Source organism: Mustela nigripes, chromosome 7, assembly GCF_022355385.1.
Source record: "Mustela nigripes isolate SB6536 chromosome 7, MUSNIG.SB6536, whole genome shotgun sequence".
In the NCBI taxonomy this organism is placed as follows: Eukaryota; Metazoa; Chordata; class Mammalia; order Carnivora; family Mustelidae; genus Mustela; species Mustela nigripes.
In genome coordinates, this window is record NC_081563.1 from 119,144,095 (window position 1) to 119,165,778 (window position 21,684).

Consider the following 21,684-nt stretch of genomic DNA (forward strand, 5'->3'; position numbering starts at 1 on the left):
CCCCCGGCCTCCCTCTGCCCTTAGAAGAAGTGGAGGTGATGCTCTTCAGAGTAGGGGAGGAAGGGGCGGGTATACTGGGAGCGAACAGCAGTTTATTGCCCACACTCTTCTGGATGTTGTAAGGGTCTGTTTGCCTGGGGAGGGTGCACGGGCAGGTCAGGAGGGAAGGGAGAGTGTGGTGCCCCCCAGCGGAGGGGTCATGGGAGAGCACAACAGCACCAATTGCAGGGCCTGGTGGACCCCGGAGAGCAGTTTGGGCCTCGTCCAGAGGGGAGTCATGGGAAGCTCTTCAGTGTGTGTGTGTGTGTGTGTGTGTGTGTGTGTGTCTGATTAAAAAACAATTCTTGACAATGTCAATTCTAAATGTCACATGATATGATATAAAGTAAAAAAGGCATTTTCCTCTCCCTGTCCCATACCTTTTGGATGAAATACTGTGAAGCATTTGGAATCCTTCCAGAATTTTCTCTGCACCTTGGACAGTAGACGCACATGCTCTCGCAACCACACATACACACGCACATGCCAGCTTCCTTTCTAGAACCACAGTAACTCATGCCTACTCCACGCCAGCACAGCACCAAGCCCATGGTAAGCGCCAGCTCGTTTAGTCCTCTGACCGACGCCGGGACGTAGGGATTGTTGTTGTCCCCCCTTTTCCAGTTGAGGAAACAAGTCCTGAGAGGCCCAGAGGACATTCAGCACTGGCCGATTTCTCCCTCTGGCGACGCTGTGCTCCGGCTCCGGCTGGTTAGCTGTGTGACTGTCCCCGCGGTGCACAGGCGTCATATGCTCACCCGGCCCCCCTCTCACGAGCACATAGACCATTTCCGGTTTTCCGTGGAGCGCGCCAAACAGAGGAGGCCCCCGTTGTCCACGTGGTTTACAGAGATGCCCCTGGCTGCAGGAAGCTGGGTGCACCTGCTGGCCGGACTCCAGTGTCCAGGCCCTGGAAGACACGTGCCCTGCCCAGGGGACCAGTGTGGGACTGGGGGAGGGAGATGTTTGAGGAAGACTTGGGGACTTGGGAGAACCAGCACAGAGATGGTGACACGGGCCGTGGGGCTAGAGCTACAGCCTTATGGGGAGACACCAAGTCAGTTGGGGACCCCTGGAGCGTGAAGGGCTGGGGTGGTGCGAGGGAAGTGCTGCTGGCCGGCTGGGGACTGCGGTCGGGAGCCTGAGGTTAGGAGTGGCTCCCTGGAGGAAAGGGGCCTCCTTCCTCTGGGAACCTCAGGCACCCCAGCGTGGAGGCCTCACCACTTCCCCTGGACCTGCCAAGGGTCTATCTGTACCTCAGAGTGTGCAAGTGGCGGAAGAGATGTGGGGATTGGTTCTTCTCCAATAGGCAAGTCATGGTGACTTGGAGTTTGGGCCCCAGAACCAAAAGGCCAGGAGACAGAGTCCTGCCTTAAGAAAGGAGCCTGGGGGCGTCTGGGTGGCTCAGTGGGTTAAAGCTTCTGCCTTTGGCTTGGGTCGTGATCCCAGGGTCCTGGGATCGAGCCCCGTATCGGGCTCTCTGCTCAGCGGGGAGCGTGCTTCCCTTCCTCTCTCTCTGCCTGCCTCTCTGCCTGCTTGTGGTCTCTGTCTGTCAAATAAATAAATAAAATATTTAAAAAAAAAAAAGGAGCCTGGGGTCTGGGAGGGTGGTCTCTCCCGAGGTCACACAGCACAGCAGCAGCCCTGCAGGGACTAGATGCCACCTGAAATATGCCTGTCCTTCCTTGAGGACACTCTGCTTTGTCAAAGCTGGAACTTCTGGCTTTTTCCAGGAGAACAGGCTGGGCTGTTCTCCCATGCTTCATCCACCAAGGGCATCTGGCTAGTTTCACGGGAGAGATGTCCTGAGGGTGAGGTAGGCCCACAAGTCCCCTCAGCAGACCCCATGAGCATCCCCTGATTCCTGCCTGCCCAGTGTGTTTCCCTGTCCCCTCTCACCCTCGAGGGATGACCTTGCACAAGTTCTTCAACCTCCCTGTGCCTTAGTCTGCACATGGGTAAAACAAGAACACGGCTAGTATCTACCTTCTAGGTTATCATGAGAATCGGACGAATGAGGATTTGTAGACTGCTTGGAGCAAGGCCTCGCCCAGGTCCAGGCCCTGGGAGTGTTTGAATATCCAGGAGTGATACTTGGTGTCCACAGTGTGGCGTCGTAGGAACAAAGCAGGAGGCAAATCGTATCTGTGCTCATTTCATCTTTTGTCTGGTCTGCAGATATTTCCAGAACAATTAGTAGATGCCAGGACCGTCCTGGACCCTGGGGAGGTGGAGGTGGGTATGACCGAGGCCTGCCTCCAGGGAGCATGGGCAAGGGCACTAGATGGAGCCCTGTTTTGTTTACCATCATACAATCCCATGATGCCCAGCTGCTTGTCTTCCGGAGCAGGGCCAGCAACATGCCGCTCTGTCCTGAGTGTGTTCCGTATGCCTTCCTTGCTGGTTCTCCCAGCAGCCCTGTGGCAAGGGCACTGCTGTTCTCCCCAACTGACAGAGGAGGAAACTGATGCACAGGGTCCCATGCTGGGGTGGCAGGGCCAGGATTCAAACACTCTGGTACTGTAGCTCTTAACCACCACATGCCTGCCTCTCCACAAACACGTGTTACTTAGATAATCAGATTTAACCACAAAGACCAAAAACAAACAGAACAGAAACCCCACAAACTGAAAAGTGTTGCAACCGGAGACCAGGCCACCTTTCCTGGGTCTTAAAAGCTCTCTCATACTTTTTCTGAGTGCCCTACTGGGAGTGGTATTGGTCAGTGTAAGAGTTTAGGACCAAGAGCTGTCTTTTTTCCCTCAACCCCTCCCAAGAGGGAACATGCATTTTCTAGGTGCTGGGTGGGGGCAGTCCTCAAGGTCCAGGCCTGGCTCTCCCTCTTTTGCCATAGCACACCAACCAATGACTCTGTCTCCTTTCCTTGATTACCTCCAGTGACAGGGGGCTTACCCTTCATCATTTAGTTCATTCTAAAGAAAGTTCAGGCTCCTAGAGAGTTCTATCACTTAAAAACTTTTGAAAATTATAACTAAAAAATATACTCTTTATTTGCTCTGAGAGTCCCACAAACAAGTGTTCTGCTAGCGCATGTGTCCTTGGACACAAGGCCTGGCCAGTTCACCTTTGTGTCCCTCTGTTAACTGGCATATCACCTGCTGCATGGTCAGGGCTGTGAATGCTGTACCAGGGAGCCATTGGGTAGGGGATGCCGTGGTTGGGGCCCAGCTTTCATCAAGCCTGGGGCTGCGGGAAACTGGGTCAGTAGGACCCATGGGACATGGGCTATATGAGTGCTCATATGACCCCTGTGGATTGGGTTGCCATAGAAATTGGTCTTTGTCCCCAGGCCTGTTTGCCAGTCCCTCAGGAGGCCCTGGTGATCCCTGGAGCTGTTGAGCAGGTCTCCTCCTGGCCTCTCCAGCCCCACATTCTCAGAGTTGGATGGTCCCCGGGGAGCAGGCTGGCTGTGCCCACATTGTGCAGCCTGGAAGCCTGAGGCCTGGGGGGTACAGGAACTGGCTAAGGTTTCCGTAGGGAGGAGATCTTGCAGACCTGGGCTCGGTGCTCAGGGCCAGTGATCTTGCCTAAGGCCTCAACCAGTCAAGAGCCCTTGCCTGGGGTATCTGGGTGGCTCAGTGGGTTAAATCCTATGCCGTCGACTCAGGTCCTGATCCCAGGGTCCTGGGATTGAGCTCTGCTCAGCAGGGAGCCTGCTTCCCTTCCTCTGTCTCTGCCTGCCTTTCTGCCTAACTCTCTGCCTACTTGTGGTCTCTGTCTGTCAAATAAATAAATAAAATCTTAAAAAAAAAAAAAAGAGTACTTTTCCCCACCCACGGTTTCCCAGAGGAAATTCTGGACTCATTCCAGGGCCTCCAACATTTCTTGGAGAATATTCCAAACCCACCTTGCCGGTATGTCCGGAACTACACAGTAGCAGTCATAGCTGATGTGGTAGGGTGACTTGCCTCAATCACTTATGAGGCACCCAGATGACCCTGTCATTTCCAGATGTAGAAATAGGGCACAGAGAGGTTAAGTCATTTGCCTGAGGTCACACAGCCAATTAGGGGTAAAGGTGGGATCTGAGTTTGGGGAGTCTGGCCCCGGAGCCCACCCTTAACCACCGTGTCATACCCTGCCTTCTCATGTTCATAACAGGCTTTGGGAGGGTTGAAGGAAGAGAAGGTCTGAGAAGTTCTTAGCATTGGAACTTTTGGAGTCAGAGCCTGATAAAGTGTGATCCAAGAGTCAGAGCCATGGAGATTTCTCTTTCTAATCATATCCGCACAACAGCCCTGAGAAGTCTGCTTTATCCTTGTTTTGCAGATGAAGACGTTGAGGCCCAAAGAGGGGAAGTGAGTTGCTTAGGGTCACATAACGGGGAGAAGTGGAGCAGGGCCTCTAGTCCAAGACCTCTGACTCCACACCTGGTGTTCTTGCTGAGCCCTCAGGCTGCTTCCCAGATCCTCTGGGACAGCCGCTGCCGTCCACCAGGTGAGGCGATGATGCATCAGAGCTGCAAGATGAGGGAGGAGGGAGGGGTGGTCTTGATGGTTGGGAAGAACCTGGCCAGGCCCACTGGGAATTGGGGCCAACCAGGATCTATGGATTGGGAAGTAGGAGGCAAAAGGGGGTGGCACGGCGGTGGGCACCACTGAAGAGTTTTCAGTTTGCTTTTTTCTGAGCCACGTGTTACCAAGGAGAGGTACAAAAGTCAGGGGGACTTAGGCCAGAAAGGATTTGGGGAACACTTCCCAAGGAGGTGACTTTTGAGCTGAGAACTGAAGGAGGCACAAGTTATTCTAGTGAAGTGGTCACGGAACAGCATTCAGGCAGAGGGAACAGCATGTGCAAAGGCCCCATGGCTGGGGTGAGCCCCCAGACATCTCTCCTTCTTCCAGCTTCCGGCTGTATCCCTGCCTTGGTTGCAGCTTTTAGCACCTTTCACCCTGGCGTGAAACCATTTCAGTCAGTCGTGTGTTTGCTCGGCAAACTCTCAGTGAACCCTCTCCCATGTGTTGTGTGCATGGGAGATAGACATGACTCAGATACTATCCTGGCCCATGATGGACAGAAACTGACTCGGGGGGAGGTGGGGGAGGTTAGGGCTTCTGATTATGAGTCATTTCTGCTGTGCTTGGCCATGTACCAAGGAAGCCATTTATGGGTTCCATCTCTATCCCCACTTTACAGATTAAGAAACTGAGGCTCTGAAAGTCTAACTTACCCAAAGAAGCCAGTACCCTTCTTTGGGCCTCAGTGTCCTCATCTGTAGAATGGGTAGGGGAGTGGAGACTGTCTAAAGGGCCCAGGCCCAGCGTTCTTCACCCCAACATGCTTTCTCCTCTCCAGCCAGGACCATGGGCAGCAACAAGAGCAAGCCCAAGGATGCCAGCCAACGGCGCCGCAGCCTGGAGCCAGCTGAGAATACCCACGGTGGCGGCGGGGGCGCCTTCCCCACCTCACAGACACCCAGCAAGCCAGCCTCCGCTGATGGACACCGAGGCCCCAGTACGGCCTTCCCCTCCGCAGCTGCTGAGCCCAAGCTGTTTGGGGGCTTCAACTCCTCAGACACAGTCACCTCCCCGCAGAGGGCGGGGCCGCTGGCTGGTCAGTGGGCCTTGGGAGTGTGGGCGCCTGTGGGCGGGGCCTTTCCGGGCTGCTGCTTCTCTCGATGAAGGGGAAGAGTCTATGGGTTTCTTGGGTTTGGGGACTGTTGGGGGTTTCCTGGAGGTTGTGGGTGGGGAAGGGCTTTAGAAACTGGAAAGTGTGGTGCATATCCATTGTCTTTGAGGTCGAATCTGGAGTAGAATATAAAGGGGTCTAGAGATATGGGACTTTAGTGGGGGAACTGAGGCCCAGAGGTTCAGGGGGCTGTTTGCCCAGGGCAGCGTGGGGACTGGGTCTGAGGCTTTGCTTTTTGCTTTTGTCAGCCCAGAGATGGGTCAGGTGAGAAGGCCTTGGGTGGCAGAGGGGGCAGGGAAGACTAGGTAGGAGTTCTTGGTCCCTGGTGGGGGTGGCGGGGGCGGCCCAACTCAGTGATGCGCCTCTGCGCCCTCTGCTGGCGCTTCAGGGGTATGGCATCCCCAGGCAAGGGATGCTTAAAGATGACGATGCGGTCCCAGAGATGGACAAAGAGTCAGCAACTCCTGAGTTTCCTATGCAGACACTTAAACAAGCTGGGCTGGAGACACCATCAGAGATACTCACAGACACACCGTGTATCTAGAGACCCACTTCGGGACACTTGGCGGGGCGCAGACACACAACTATGCAGACATAAGCAAATAGAAACACCCATGCACAATAACCCCATACTCCCAGATCAAGACACACACAGGGTGCAGACACAGGCTCAGCTAGCCACACCGTCCCTGACACCTAGAAGTTCCCAATGAATACACTTGCAGTGAGAACACACACGTGCACAGACACAGGGTCACTCACGGATGCCTTAGACACAGACACATCCCTGAGTGAGACAGACCCACAAGCACACCCATTCCTTCGTGGTGCCCCTTCTGCATGCTGGGGACATGGCAGTATGCAGATCATGGGGGAGAAAAACAGAGCAAGGCTTGGAAAATGAGTAGGGTGTTCGAAGGTGGGGCTGCTGGGAAGGAGCCAAAAGGGCAGGGAGGGGTTTGGGGGGAGGTGTGTGGGGTGAAGGTTGTGGCTAAAATGGGGGACAGAGACGGGCTCTTGGAGGGGATAGTACCTGGAGCCAAGATCCCCCCAGATACATTGAGACACCCAGTCACATGGAGAAACAGAATAACCCAGCCAGGGGCAGACTCCTTTATTCACTGGTTCATTCATTCACCCATGGTTGCTTCTTGAGCACCTACTGTGTGCCAGGCTCTGGGAACAACACAAAGGGGCCTGTGATTGGGGGCTGCAGAGACTGCAAGGAAGCTGGGCACTCCCCTGAAGCCGACACTTAGGATCAACCTAGAGCCCACTGGGGACATTCACGTGTGAAGAGATGCACACACATTCTGTGTGCCCCCACGGGGGTTCCCAGACACATGCGCACAGGCGGACACGCTGCAGGCCCAACCCCTGGAAGGGTGACTGCGCCTCTGGGCTGGGCTGTGGTGGTTGTGGGAGACCCTCCTGTCCAGCCCTCTCAGGCCGTTCTGACACATCCCACCCGTCTCTGCAGGTGGAGTGACCACCTTTGTGGCCCTCTATGACTATGAGTCTCGGACAGAGACCGACTTGTCCTTCAAGAAAGGGGAGCGGCTCCAGATTGTCAACAACACGTAAGTGACCCCCTTCCCCGCCTCCCCTTGGGACTCTATCCCCTGAACCTAGTCTTGGGCCAGAGCCACTTCTGAGCATCCCAGAGCCAGGGGCAGCGCGATGGGCAGTGGGCCTGGCTAGTGTCAGGGCTGGCCGAGGTCCAGGGAACCATCCTGGGCTGATGGGAGATGAGACAGGTAGTGGTGGTCAGAGCTCCCAGGGCAAGGGATCCAGGCTCAGTAACTCAATACAGCATAGCGTCCCAGACTCAAAGAGGGGCATACAGTCAGGGCAGGACGGGGCCCAGGACCCAGGACTGCAGAAAACAGAGCCTCAAGCTGGAGGCTGTGCCCTCAGTGGTGCCCTCTTTAGGGACCTGGGGTTGAAGGGCCTGGACAGGCTGGTTGAGCAGGAGTCTCTAGCTGTAGGGGGTGAGGCCCAGATTGGGAGGGGGCAGGGACTGCATACTGGGCGCTCAGCGTGAAGGGGTTATAACGGGGCATCGGGATGAGACGGTGGGATGGAGTGTGGACGTCCGGTTCACCTCCAGAGACTCCACCCTTGGGGTGGGACATCCTAGGGCCAGGCCGGCTCTGGGGCCCCTGTGGGCAGGGGAGCAGAGGCAGTGGTGAGGGAACTTGTGAGGCGTGGGTAGGGCTCTAGCCACAGGGTGGGGGTCAGTCCTCTCCCTTTTCCCCTCTCCTTTCCCTGTCAGGAGCATACGGGGGTTGGAGTGCAATGCCTGTCTTGCGGGGGTACAGGCTCTGGGCCATGTGTCCAGTGGGGAGGGGTGGGGAGCAGCACAGTGAGGCAGGGTCACTCCTGCAGGCACTGCCAGTTTAGGGGGCAGAGCTCAGCACCTGCTGCATTCCTGCCCTTGGCAGGGCCTTGTGTACCCCCACATCCCATTGGACCCCCCCCCCCAATTCCTGGCTCCTGCTTGCTCCCTCCAGCCCCCTCTCAGCTTCTCCCTCTCTCTGCTTCTCTCTCGCTGGCCCTTAGGAGGAAGGTGGATGTCAGGTGTGTACACATTTCATAGGCGGCGGGCTGGGGTCGGGAGGCTTCGCTGGTCGGGGGGTGGTGGTGCTGCTGTCTGCATGTGTCTCCACTGCATGTCCCTGCCTGCGGATCCTGGCTGCCCGGGCTGGCCCCCTCCAGCTTCCCCAGCTGAGGCCCTCCTTCCAGCCAGTGTGACCAGATCCTGACCTTGACCCTGGGCTGAGGCTGGGGAGGGTCTTGCCATCCTCCTGTCACTCACTGCATCATGCCTCCTCCCCATCCACCTTCCTGCTAGCCTGCCCACTCTCCATCCTGCCGAGTCGGCCTGCGCTGAGGGCCAGCTGCATGCAGGGTCCGGTGCTGGCCCGGTGAGGTCTGCGGGGAGAAGGGACCTTCCCAGAGCCCGCCTGGCTCGGGGAGGTTGGTGCCCAGCTCCGGTCCAGACCCAGTGACAGGCGGAGGGCAGGGCCAGGGTCTGCTCGGGCATATGGTCCCTGCTATGTGCCCCCCACTCTAGCGGGGACTGCAGGGACTAGAAGGTTCAAGCAAGTCCTCGAAGGAAAGACAGTGATGGTCTGTGGCTGGTAGAAGTGGTGGAATGCAGTCCCTCTCAGAAAGGCAGCTTGTGGGAGGGTGTGGGGCTGGGAGGGGTGGGATACCCTTAGGCGTGTGGAAAGGCCAGAAGGTGCTAGGGATAGCGTAGACTTGGTCCTTTAGCATCCTCAAAGGCCTGGCTAACAAGGCTGGACATCAGCAGCTCTGAGTGTGTCTTGCTCATTCATGCCTCCCGACTCTTGTGCATGCTGTTCCCTCTGCCTGAAACACCTTTCTCCCGTCTCTGCCTGGCAAACTCCTATTCATCCTTCAAGATCCAGCTCCGGATGGCCTTCTCTGTGAGGCAAAAGGGAAAAGAGGTGCCAGGTGCTGTGCCAGGCGTTTCTACCCATGTCGTTGTATTTACTCCTCGATGCAATCCTGCCAGGGCTCTGGTGACGGGGGGAGGGGCTGTCTCCATTTTGCAAGTGAGGAAACTGAGGCTCAGAGATGTGAAGGCCCTTGACCAAGGTCACACAGCTAGCAGGTGGCAAAGCCGGGATGGGAACTTGGGTAGCAGCTCTCTCCCCATCTTTCCGCCCCTGTGTGTCAGAGTCCTGGTGCTCCTTGGTGCCCAGGCAGTTCCAGCAGTTTGCATCGGCCTCCCCAAGACTGGGAGCTCCTGGGGGGCTGCTCTCGGGTCTGTCACCTTCATGGGTTCCCAGATCACCTATTGCTCAGCACCGTGGGGGCTGCCTCCCTGGACTTGTCGAGCAAGATGATGACTAGGATTCATCCCCCGTTTCCTGTGCCCCGTGTGCCAGCCTGGTGTCGTGGGTTCCCCACAGCCCCAGGAGCTGGAAACTCTGATTTGCTTTCTTTTGTGCAGGAGGAAACTGAGGCCCCGGGAGGTGAGGGGACTTGTTCGAGGTCGCACAGTTGGTGGTGGCAGAGCTGGGAGGGGCGGGCAGGTCCTCCTACCCACGGCCCTTGAAGGAGGGGCTCCTTAGCAGCCCAAGGACCCTGGGGGGGGGGGGGGGGAAAGGGCCCTGCAGGGGTGTCTGCTTCCGGGGAATCTCTCCCCGCAGTGATGGGAAGGGCACTTCAGGCTGGGGCCACAGCTTGAGCAACCAGGGTATGGTGGGGGGAAGGCTCTGGAAGCTTTGGTTCTGCCTCTTTCACCTAGAGCCAGAGGGCTGTCCTCTCCTGCCCTCTGGTGCTTTCCCTCCCTTCTTCCTGCTTTCCAAGTAGGGCTGAGGGTGTTGGGCCAGGCCTGGGGCCACAAGTGGTTGAGTCCTGTCCGTGGGAAGTCCTTGCATGGTAGTGAGGCGCCGTGACAGGAGAGGGGGACCGGTGCTCAGCCACCCCTTTGCCTGAGAAGTGGGGTTGGGACAACAGAGGAAGGGGAGGGATGGGGAGCCTTTAGGGACAGATGAGTCACCCCGATTTGAGGTGTTCAGGCCTCACAGCCACCCAGGCACTATGCTGCATGTCCTTCCCCCATTGCTGCCCAGCGCCCATGGGAACAACCATGGTTTATTCCCACTCCTGCCACCAGCGCCGCCCGGCCCGGTCTGAGTGAGGGACTTCCTGAGGCTGGCCAGTGGCTAGACTGGCTGTTGGGGACAGGAGAGCTTAAGGACTAGTCTGCCTGTCATTAGGGTTTGGCCAAGGCTTACTGGGCCTGGGTCCTCACAGTAGCCAGCCTAGGGACCCTGCTCCCTGGATCTTAACGCCTAATGGCCCTGGTTTGCAGAACCCCATGTGCTATGTGGCCTGGATCAGAGGAAGCCCACGGGGGTCTGACGTCTGACTGTACTGGACCCCCAGCACTGGTGTCTGAGTCTCTAGGAGTCGGGGCCCTTCAGGTTCCGACTCTGGGTTGTTCCCTAAACTGCCGTTTCCTCCGACCCAGACTCCAGCAGCTTCTTTGGGGGAGTCATCCAGCAGGCTCTGATGTCTCCCCCCTTCTTCTGGGCACTCCAGTTCCACTTCCCACCCTGGGGCAGGGGATAGGTTTTCATCCTCCCCACACAGCCTCCCCTGGCCTCAGCCTGCCGCTGCCCTGCTGACCGTGGGCCCGGGCCTCAGGGAACCCTGGCTTGCCCACAGTCCCCAAAGTGCTTGTCTGACCAGTCCCAACAACCCAAGGGAGTTAAATGTAAGTGTCCAAACCAGAGTAACTTCCCAGGTTCTGAAGCTGCCATACCCCCGATCCACACGCCAGCCTGGCTGGCTGAAGGATTAGGGTCTTAAAAGAAGATCCTGAGGCTCAGAGAGGTGAGGTCGGTTGTCTGAGGTCACACAGCTAGTGAACAGCAGCTGGGAACTAAAACTGTAGCTGGAGGACCCCGATCCAGTACTTTTCTGCCGGCCACCTGTGGCAGGAAATGTGTTTTATTTCCTTCCTTCCCTTCTTCCAGTCCGTCTGATAAGGACCAGGACCCCGGGGAAGGCACTGCCTGTAGTAAGTCTGCTCAGCCTGATAGATTACTTCCAATTGTGGGCTCAGGTTGGTGTCCCTGCGGGACTGGCCCCATTTGGGAAGCTGTGGGGCCCTTCATGTGGGACCCAAGGCGGGCTTGAGCCTCCCAGACCACTGACATAGGAAGATGTGTCTGCACAGGCTCCATTTCACAGGGAAGCCTAGATGACGGCCACACTAATGATCCTCGTTGACCCGAAGCCCAGCTCGAGGCTGACGTATTTATACGCTTTGTCTGCAAGGGAGATTCTGCGGCTATTATTCTCTCTTTATAGACGAGGACATTAAGACCCAGAGAAGGTAGGGTCCTTGCCCAAAGTCACACAGCAAATCCTTAGTGGAGATGGGGACTGAGCGGGTTTGGTTTTTATTTATTTATTTAATTAGTTAAATTTGCTGCTTCGGTTTTTAAAAACATTTCGGAGAGTGGGGAGGGGTGCCACAGAGACACGGATTTCACTGTTTTTCTTTTTAAAGCCAAATCAAGATACTATCGGCTCATGTACGTTGAGCCCTTACTGTGTGCCAGACCCTGTGCTGATATTTTATATCCTTGGAGGGAGGCGTTGAGTGTCTCCATCCTATAGGTGAGGAAATGGAGGCACGGCCAAGGTCACATAGCTTGTAGGGGGTGAACAGGATGGTGCCCAGCATGGTCTGACTCTTGGAGCTCAAGCTCTTAGACGCCTCTCACGCTGGGGCCAGGTCAGAGTTGGACCTGGGGTCCATGGTGAGATCGTGCTGCACCTCACCCTGCCTTGTGAGCTAAATATAACCCCAAGCCTGGACTTGAAACCCCAAACTCATGTGGGCTGATGTCAGCTGGAGGATCTGCTGGCTGGGGTTGAAGTCTGGGTAATGCCAGCAAGATGGACCCTGCCTGCCTCGCCTCTTGATTGTGCTTGGCTGGCCTTGGTGCCCCTTGTTCCTTGTCGGCCTGCCAGTCCGAGGGCATGGATGGAGGCTCCCTAGAGGCTGGCCAGTTTGCAGACTCTGGCTTAGTCAATCTGTCTCGTTTGGTAGCCTCTGACCTAGACCTTGGCCCAGTTTCCTGCCCCAGCCTTGCTGCTTCCTCCTCTTCTAGCTTCCCCTGGCTCTCCTGAGGGTCTCTGAGCTTCTGAGTGGCCTGGGGAAGCTGCAGGTGTCCCGGGAGGCCTGCTGTGTGCCTGGCTGTGGGCACTCGGGGACCTGGTCCTCACCCTTGCCCTGCCACTGATTTGCTGTGTGGCTTTCGGCAAATCCCTGCCCCTCTCTATGCTTTATTTTCTCATTGGTGAAATGAAGGCTTTGACTGGAAGATCTCAGCTATTCCCTGCGACTTGAGTTCTTGCTTTGTAGCTTTGGGCAAGTCTTTGCCCAACTCTGTGCCCCAGTTTCCCCACAAAGAAAGTATTAGGTTACTCCAGCCTGGGTGCTGGGTGGCTTTGGGCTGGTCCCTTGACATCTCTGAGACACAGTTACCTCATCTGGGGGCTGAAGCCTGCCTTCCTCACAGGGTGGCCTTGAGAATCACATGGGGCAGACAGATGTGGACACCCCTGGGTGTTTGTACAACAGGGGGATGGCTGGTTGTCCTGGGCTTCCAATGCCACCTCTCTCCAGAGCCTCCCCTCCAGCAGAGACCACCATGTGAGCTCATGCCCCTGTCTGAGCGTGCGTGCAGCAATTACACGGCCCTGGTCACACTCCCTTTGCTGTCCGGAAGGCACCCTCAACCCTCTGCTTCAGCCTCGAGCCATCCCCACTGAGCCCCCAGGTCTCGGTGCTCACCTGTACTCTGACAGGTCTTTGGAGAGCTCTCCTAGCCTGCTTTCTCCTTGCCTCGACTTCTCAATCTTCATAATGGGCTGAAGACTATGACAGAGGCAGCTCAGAAGAACCAGGAGCCAGGGATCCGGGTTCAAGTCCACACTATGCAACTGTGGGCAAGGACCTCTTCCTCTGGGCCTTGGCAGTGAGGAAGGGGGAGCATATCCCATTGGCTATGTGTCTTCTCAGGGTCATGGTCATGGTGAGGTCCAATGGCAGCCTTGGAGCGAGAAGCTCCGCAGGCTCTCAGGTCCCGCCGTACCCTGTAGGGGAAGTTTCCTTCTGACCTGGGAGTCAGGATCCTGGGCCTGGCTGTGTGACCTTGAGCAGAGGCCTTTGCTTCTCTGGCCTGTCTTCCCATCTGCACGGTGGGAATGGAAGGGGGCTGAGCCCTATTCCCCACTGGCAGCCTTTCCCGTTGGCCTCCCCTCACTCACTCCCTCTGGACCCGTCCCTGTCCCCTTTGGTTGCTTTTGGATGTGAGGCCTCTGTGGCTGCCCCGCCTTGTCCCCGGTCTGCTCTCCTGCTCTCTTCCTTACTCTTTCTGCCTCTCTCTCTCACCACCCCCATCTCTGCCTCTTCTTTCCTATTGGGCTCTCGCTTTCTCCTCTCTCCTCTGTGTCTCTGGACCCCCGCTCCAGCCAGACCTGGTTCACATTCAGATGGCTGCAAAGGTACTTTGCCCCCTCCCCACTCCCACCCAGGCCCAGGGGACCCGACCCTGTGGGGAGCTCCTCTGCCCCTGTCCCCATCTCCTCCTCATGGGACAATTAGTGTAGAAGTGCCCTGGGCATTGGGGCTCTGCCACCTCAGCCCCTCTGACATGACTCTGTGTGACTCTGGGCAAGCCCCAGCCCCTTTTGGCCTCAGTTTCCCCTGTAGACAGGTAGGCTGCAGGGGGAGGCCTGTAGCTTTCAGCCGAGGAGCCCCTTAGGGATGGCCAGCGGTTTGTGACAAAAGGCAAGCATTGTTGTAGTTGATGGGGTTAGCGCCTGGATTGTCACCAGTCCCCCAAAGGGCCATCCCCTACCTCCACCCAGGTCTCATCTGCTTCCAAATCTCAGGGCTTGGGGAGGCTTTGAAGATCTGACTTGATATCTGTCTTAGGCAGGAACCATCTCTCCTGTTACAACTTGCTTGCTTCCCAGAGACAGGGAGCTCCCTCCCTCATTCCCAAGACAGCTCCTGGCATCTGGAGACGGCTTGTTCTAGCTGAAGGGAAGCAAATTACTTCCCATCCCAGGACTCTGCCCCTGTGAATTTAGGTCTCAGGCTGACCTTGGTCAGTCCTGCTATAGTCCTGGACGAAGTCCGTCTGAGTCAGCTTGGGCCAAGAGGCATCTGGGCTGGGGAGAGAAAGAATCCCAGGGTTGGCCTGGCAGCACGAGAGCTCAAGCTGGCCCTGCAGCTCCCAGTGCCTCACTTGGCCTTGGGGACCCCCAGCACAGCACCTGTGAAGACTGTAGCATTGCAGCCCCCCACTGATGGCTCCTTCTCCTCTGCTCCTTCCCTTTCCCCCTCCTTAGAGAGGGAGACTGGTGGCTGGCCCACTCGCTCAGCACGGGACAGACGGGTTACATCCCCAGCAACTATGTGGCGCCCTCCGACTCTATCCAGGCTGAAGAGTGAGTATGCAACCTGGACTCCTGCCCGCCCCCCACCTGCTGGTTGGGAGCTTCTCTCCCGGGCTGCAGTGGGTGGTCTGGTTGCCTTGGGCCCCAGTCACATCCTATAGAAAGGCGCAGTTGGGCTATGGAAGCCAAAGTCACCAACGCCGCCTTCCTTCCCCCTGCCCCAGGTGGTACTTTGGCAAGATCACCAGACGGGAGTCAGAGCGGTTACTGCTCAATGCGGAGAACCCAAGAGGGACCTTCCTGGTGCGAGAAAGTGAGACCACGAAAGGTAGGAACGCTCCTGCTGGCCACTGGGAATGGAGTCTTTTGTGGGTTATTTGAGCTCGGTATTGTGGAGTGAATAGGAGGTTGGTACCTGGAGTGGAGTAGGAAGAGCCCTCCAGGAGGAGAAAGTGGCAGGAGAGGCAGGGAGCTACAGCTGAGGAACACTAAGCTAGCTGGGGTGGCCAGAGATGCGGCAAACGATGATACTTAGCCTCTGTGGCCTCAGTTTCCTCAGATGACGTATGGGTGCAGGTTGTCGGGGGGCCTGAGGGTCCTGCAGCAAAAGACTTGTTCCCTGGGTGGGTGCTGATGAAGTAGGCCCCTCTTGGTCTCCTTCTCCAGAGGCTTCTAGAGCTGGACTAGGTTCTAGGAGCCGGCTTTGCCCTCCCACGGCAGTCCGGGTACTGTTCCCCTTCTGTCCCTCCCCCAGCCAGAGAACACGGGTCACCCTCTTTCTCTTAAGCCCCTTGGCCAATGGGTTGCTGGTGACCCAGCTGCGTGGAAACAAAGCTGGGCCACGTCGTATGGGCTTAGGGTTCCGTGGGAGACGGGAAGCAGGGCCTCCTGCTATGTGTGTGCACATGTGAGCAGCTGTGTGGCGGTGCAGGCCATGTGTGAGTCCAGGTGTGTGTGTGCATGTGGAGGGGGATTTGTCTGGGTGTTGTTGTGTGGGAATGGATTGTTGTGGGTTTGCCTTTGTGCCTGGGGGCCTGGGGAGTGTGTCCCTGCATGAGCGTGGGGCCGCTGGGTGTGGGCATGCCTGTGTGTGTGCACAGACACACGTGGGCAGGACCTGCCTTTCAGCTCAGGCCACGGGCATCCATGTGTACATGGCCTGGGCCATCTGTTGCCTGATGCAGGCTCTAGAGACCTGGTTGCTGTCCTATGTGCCTGACTTGCTGGGTGACCTGAAGCAAGCTGCTTTCCCTCTCTGGTCTCATTTTCCCCTTCTTTATACTGGAGATGGTAAGCTGCACCTGTGCATTACCCAGAGCGCCATGGGCTGTGGGGAGCTGTACCCCACCTTCTGGAATGGGCTTTCTCTGGCTGTTGAAGCCTCAATCCCAGGGCTCTCTTGGGCTCTGGTTAACAGAGGCTCCTAGCCAGGCCTGCTAGGCAGGAGGAAAATTTCCCAGCCAAAAGCTTTTCCAGGCTCAAGAGAGGCAGGGAGGGGGTCACCAGGGATGGCCCCTCAGCCTTGGTGGCATGTAGGTTACACCTAGTGTGTGGCTTCCTGCCCGTGCCACAGCCTCAGCCAACCACCTGCTCCTGCCTGAGCCTGGGGTCCAGGAAGGTGTGGGGCCCAGAGTTCTCCCATGGGAGGGGAAGCAGGTAAGCCAGGGACACACAGCCACTAGGGCCTACTGGCACATAGTAGGTGCTCAATAAATGTAGGCTCCCGGCAAACATTTATTGAGCACCTACTATGTGCCTGGCCCTCTCACATGTGGTCTCAGATCTTCCTGGCATCCGAGGGAGTCGCCGTGTTGTGCAGAGGAGGAAACTGAGCCCCAGAGTGGGCAGGTGACTTGTACGGGTCACACAGTTGGGATATACATTCAGTCTTGGAGGTCTTGCCAGGGTCAGGAATGCCTGGGGAGGGTCTCTGATCAGGGCCCCTTGGCTCACTGGGTCTCGCCTTGATGGTTGCCCCAGGGCTGGGTGCTCAGAGAGAGGGCAGGCCAGACCTGGCTTGGCCCGGGGCTGGGGCTGCCGCTCTGGCCTCCCAGTCCTCCAGTGCTGGGCAGGCCCAGAAGGGCACTTGGTCCTGTGGCCTGGAGGGGTGGGGGGGTGCTGGGCGTGGGGGTCACTGCTCCTCTCTGTCACCACCCCACAGGAGCCTACTGCCTCTCCGTGTCTGATTTCGACAACGCCAAGGGCCTCAACGTGAAGCACTACAAGATCCGCAAGCTGGACAGCGGCGGCTTCTACATCACCTCCCGCACCCAGTTCAACAGTCTGCAGCAGCTGGTGGCCTACTACTCCAGTGAGGGGCTCCACCTTCCACGCAGGGTCTGGGGGTGGGGGTGGTGCTTTGGGGCCAAGAAGGCCGCGGGGCTTCTATAATCCGGAGAGTGTGGGGCTCCTTCTCCCCACCCCGCCCCTCCTTTTTCTTTCTTCCTCTCCCTCCGCTCCTCCTTCTTCCTCCCCGTCCCCTCCCCCCACCATGCCCACCCTCCTCTTTTCTCCTCCTTTGCAGCTGGCTGGGGAGGGGGACGCTGCCTAGAGGGGAGCAGGGCAGGGAGGGGGCTTAGGCTGGTGTTGGTTCTCTCTGCAGCCCTAAGACTGGTCTGAACCGGTTACTGGGAGAGGAGGTGGTGGCTAGACAGGGCTGCCGCTGAGGGAGGGAGCGCGGGAGGCAGGTGAGGGAGCCAGGGCAAGGGAGCCAGGGCGAGGGATCCCAGTATGTGTACACACACACACACACACACACACGCACACGCACACACAGGTGCAGGTCATGGGGGCGGGCATACGTGCTGTATCTAGACCCTCAGGACTTCCCTGGGGGCCCTGAAGGTCAAGGGTCAGTGTGTCCTCATATGGGCGGGTCTCTGTGAGTCCCCACATGGCTGTGGCCGTGGCCTCCATGTGCAGGTATGGCCTATCTCGAGAACACCAGTGACTCCCCATCCTGGGCTACCTCCTTCTCTGTCCACTGGGCCTCCTGACACCCTCCGCCACCTGGCACCCCTCTGCCTCCTTGGCTGTCATTGCACGGTTCATTCTGAACACTGGTCCTGACAGCAAAACCTTCCCGAGGTTACCTGGGAATCTCAGGATAAAGACCCCCACGTGGCCTCTGAGGCTGTGGGTGCTCTAGGCCTGGCCGGCCTCCCTGCCTTCCCCAGGGCCCCTTGCTCCCATTCACTCCTTTGCAGCCCCTCCGGCCTCCTTCCTGTTTGTGCAACCTAGAGGCTTGTTCCTCTCTCGGGGCCTTGGCATGTGCACGAGGGGGTGTGCCCTCTGCTTGGAGTGGACCCTAGTCAACCACTCACTTGCCAGCAGCTCCAAGCTCAGGTGCCACTTCCTCCGGGAAGCCTTCCAAGACTACTCCACCCAGCCCACCTGGTGTTGCACACACGGCTTTCCTCCATCGCACTTGTGGCCCTGGGAGATGATGAAGGGAAGCTGGGCTCCTCCTTCACTGGGAGCTCCCTGAGGGCAGGATTCCCCTGGACTTGTCCCCCACTGTGTCCTTGGTGCTCACTGAGGTGACCGCCCCTTAAAGTCTGATTAATGAATAAGTGAATAACTCTGGGAGCAGAAGCACGAGGCAGTGTGAGGGGGTGGTGACACCCAGGTGTGGATGCTTGGCTTCAAGGGCAGACCATGTGTCCCCAGAGCCTGCGTGCATCCCATGTGTATGTCACACCGTGGGACAGAGAGGCCCCAGAGCAGATGCCTGGCCTTAACTCTACCTCCCTTCCTCTGTCTTCAGAACATGCTGACGGCCTGTGCCACCGCCTCACCACCGTGTGCCCCACGTCCAAGCCCCAGACTCAGGGCCTGGCCAAGGATGCCTGGGAGATCCCTCGGGAGTCCCTACGGCTGGAGGTTAAGCTGGGCCAGGGATGTTTTGGAGAGGTGTGGATGGGTAAGACCTTGCCCCTGCCCCCCAGAAAAAGCCATGGTCCTCTTGGGAGCGGGGGCTTTGGTGTCCCCAGCAGAGAACCAGGTGGATGTCCATCCCACGGAACAGCTCGAGGCCCCCCTGCTTTACCACCATGAGTCTCTGTTGTCCCTACTGAACACTGGGCTCTCTTTTACATGTGGAGCTCCCCCATACCTCTGCAGACTGTGGCACCTGTTTGCCAAGAGCTGCTTGGGGCTAGACATCACGATTCCCCGAAGACGCTGTGTGGTCTGGGCCAGCTGGCTCCACTCTGTGTCTGTCTTCCTCAGTGTGAAATGGGGGTGGGGATAAGAGGATCCACCGTGGGGTGTGAGTGAACGCTGCCCCCCGCCCCATGCATCCACACGTTAGCACTTAGCCATGGGAAGAGATGCCTCTGCTCACAGAGGGAGGGCTTGGAAGCCCAGGGTCTGGCATGTTCTGGGCCTGTTAACGCTCTCCTGTCTAACCCTGGAGAAATGGCAAACTGTCTTTTGAAAACAAACACCATGAAGCCCTGACAAAACCCAGGCCGCCTTCTGCTGCCTGGTTCCTGCTGACGCGGAGGGATCGGGAGGCTGGTGTGAGGTAGGCCTGATGCGTAGGAGCCTGTGGCTTCTGCCGTGGAATCACCGTGTGCCAGTCTCGTAAGCCACTGCATGCACTTGGCGTGCACTTGGCATCAATGTTCCTCCCTTTGGGGAAGAGCAGAGAGAGCTGCTGGGTGGAAGGCCCTACAGGGACCAAGGCCTGCAGGCTGGAGGTCAGGCCAAGTCAGGAAAGGGGAGGTGCTGGCTTTGAGCTGGGGAGAGGGGAGAGGGATGTTCCAGGGGCTGGAAAAAATGCATTCCTGGCCTGTGTGTGTGGTAGCAGCAGGCCAACTCAGGGAGAGCCAGGTACAGATCCCCAGACTTCCTGTGCTGCAAGGACCCTAGAGCGAGGCCAGGGCCCCAGCCCTCGGGTGGAGGCCCAGAGCCTGGGAGGAGTGGGTCTTGGGCCACTCATCAAAGCACCTTGGGTCCAGTTGGCACAAGAACTCGGATTCAACATGCTGGGCTAGCACATGGCTTCCCCTCAAGCCTCACAGTTTGAAAACCGTGATAATAATCAAATGACAAGTGTAGCTCTTATTTACGGAGCCCTCATGGCGGGCTGGGCCCAGTGCCTAGAATCTCACTTAATTCTCAAACAGCCCCCCAGGGAGACACTCTAACATCCAAATTTCCCAGGCAAGAAAACAGGCCCGGAGGAGGGAAAGGACCGCTCCATGGTCTCATGGCTATCGGGAGGCAGAGCTCGGAGTCAGACCCTGGCTGGTCTGACCTCTGAGCCCTTGTGGGCCTGGTCCAGGCCAGGCCTTACTTTTTGAGAGTGTGGCTCAAGACAAGTTCTCCTTGTAGTGGCTTTGTTCTGAGGCCGGCTCTGCCTCCCCTCCCCAGCCCCATTCATGTGCTCCACTCCCGACTCACCTTCCGCACGCTGCCTGGAAGGAACGTGGTCTCTCAGGAGACAGTGGTTGAATTAGAGCCATGATCTTCCATCTGTCAGGCACGTGTGTGGCTTTTGGGGACACTCCCACTGACAGCAGCCCCAACAACAGCTCAGCGACTGCTGTTTCTTGACCGTGTACCAGAGACTCCTCTCATCCTTGTAATAGCCTCCTGTGGAGTGTCCCGTGGGCGTCGGCTGGACTGGTCACATGGCTAGGCAGGCCCCTCTGGGGCCCCGTGGGATGGAATTAGGGATACCTTCACTGAGGCAGCCTGCTGCACCCCTTGCCCCCCATAGGGACCTGGAACGGAACCACCAGAGTGGCCATCAAAACCCTGAAGCCAGGCACCATGTCTCCAGAGGCCTTCCTGCAGGAGGCGCAGGTCATGAAGAAACTGAGGCACGAGAAGCTCGTGCAGCTGTACGCTGTGGTGTCCGAGGAGCCCATCTACATCGTCACGGAGTACATGAGCAAGGGTAAGGCCCGGGCGACCGGCACAAAGATGCATGGGGCAGCCCCTTGCCAGACGGGGGGGGGGGGGGGACACGCGCTTCCCATCCCCCCAGATCTAGGGTGTACGTTTTAAAAGGTGGAATGCAGTAGAACCAATTTCTCACGCCAGTGGTTGCCTTTGTCATTTCATTTTGTTTATGATTTCCCACAATGTACTTCGTCTCCTCCCCTTGGCTGGTTTTCCAACGCCACCTGCCGCTCTGCGGCTGAAAGAGAAGTCCTCCAGCCAACCAAGCTGGGCCACATCTAGGTCAAGGTCCTGGCTTGACCTGTACTTAATTTTTAAACTAATTCAGTTGTTCAAAATTTGCCTTTTGGAGGCATAATTTACAAATGATAAAATACACCATGTTAAGGGTCCAGTTCCATGAGTTTTAACAAATGGACCCTCCAGGGATCCCTTACCATACTCGAGCTCCAGGAGCTCTCTGTTGCCGCGTGCAGACAGTGGCCTCCAGCCCTAGAGCCAGGCAATAACTCGTGCCCTCTGCCATCATAGGTTTGTTTATTCTAGAACTTCACGTTGCTGTCTTTTATATCCGAGGTTTGTTCTTGTCCCATGTATCCGTAGTCTGTCCCTTTTTTAATTGCTGGGTAGTAATATCCGTGGTGGGGACGGACCACAGTTTCTGTTCTCCCGGAGACATTTGGTTGTTTCCTATCCCACTTTGCCTGCTGAGTGACAGATGCTGAGGGAAACTTTATTCAGAGGTGGGTTTGCCTGAAATGAGCGCTGCTTACACGGAGGCTGGCCTGCCCCTGGAGGACAGGATCCGGGAGTCAATGCTTCCTGGCTCTGGGAGGGCAGGGCAGGGCAGGGGCTAGTTAGTGCTGCTTCCTCTCTGTCCAGGGAGCCTGCTGGACTTTCTCAAGGGGGAGACAGGCAAGTACCTGCGGCTGCCGCAGCTGGTGGACATGGCTGCTCAGGTGAGTCAGCCCCCCCCACCTCCCACAGCCTCAGTTCCGCTCACCTCTGCCGCTGCTGCCTCTTGAGCGCCCCCTCCAGGCGGCATGCTTTGACTGCCCGCCCAGCACCCCCCCCCCCAACTCCCTCCAACCCCCCCCCCGCCCCCACCCCGACCCACCACAT

At 57.5% G+C, this 21,684-nt stretch overlaps 1 protein-coding gene across 4 annotated transcripts in view; it reads left to right on the forward strand.

Moving 5' to 3' along the window:
- SRC (SRC proto-oncogene, non-receptor tyrosine kinase) overlaps positions 1–21,684 on the forward strand; it is a 50,888-nt gene that overhangs the window by 25,568 nt on the left and 3,636 nt on the right. Inside the window, exons 3-13 of one of the 4 annotated variants that reach the window (XM_059406975.1) lie at positions 4,330–4,497; positions 5,356–5,613; positions 7,169–7,268; positions 8,251–8,268; positions 13,717–13,749; positions 14,602–14,700; positions 14,874–14,977; positions 16,811–16,960; positions 18,416–18,571; positions 20,378–20,557; positions 21,445–21,521. In XM_059406975.1, coding sequence (XP_059262958.1) covers positions 5,364–5,613; positions 7,169–7,268; positions 8,251–8,268; positions 13,717–13,749; positions 14,602–14,700; positions 14,874–14,977; positions 16,811–16,960; positions 18,416–18,571; positions 20,378–20,557; positions 21,445–21,521 — 1,167 coding nt within the window. In that variant the 5' untranslated portion in view covers positions 4,330–4,497; positions 5,356–5,363. The remainder of the gene's footprint in view (positions 1–4,329; positions 4,498–5,355; positions 5,614–7,168; positions 7,269–8,250; positions 8,269–13,716; positions 13,750–14,601; positions 14,701–14,873; positions 14,978–16,810; positions 16,961–18,415; positions 18,572–20,377; positions 20,558–21,444; positions 21,522–21,684) is intronic. The other 3 variants (XM_059406976.1, XM_059406977.1, XM_059406978.1) reach the window with 3 other exon arrangements.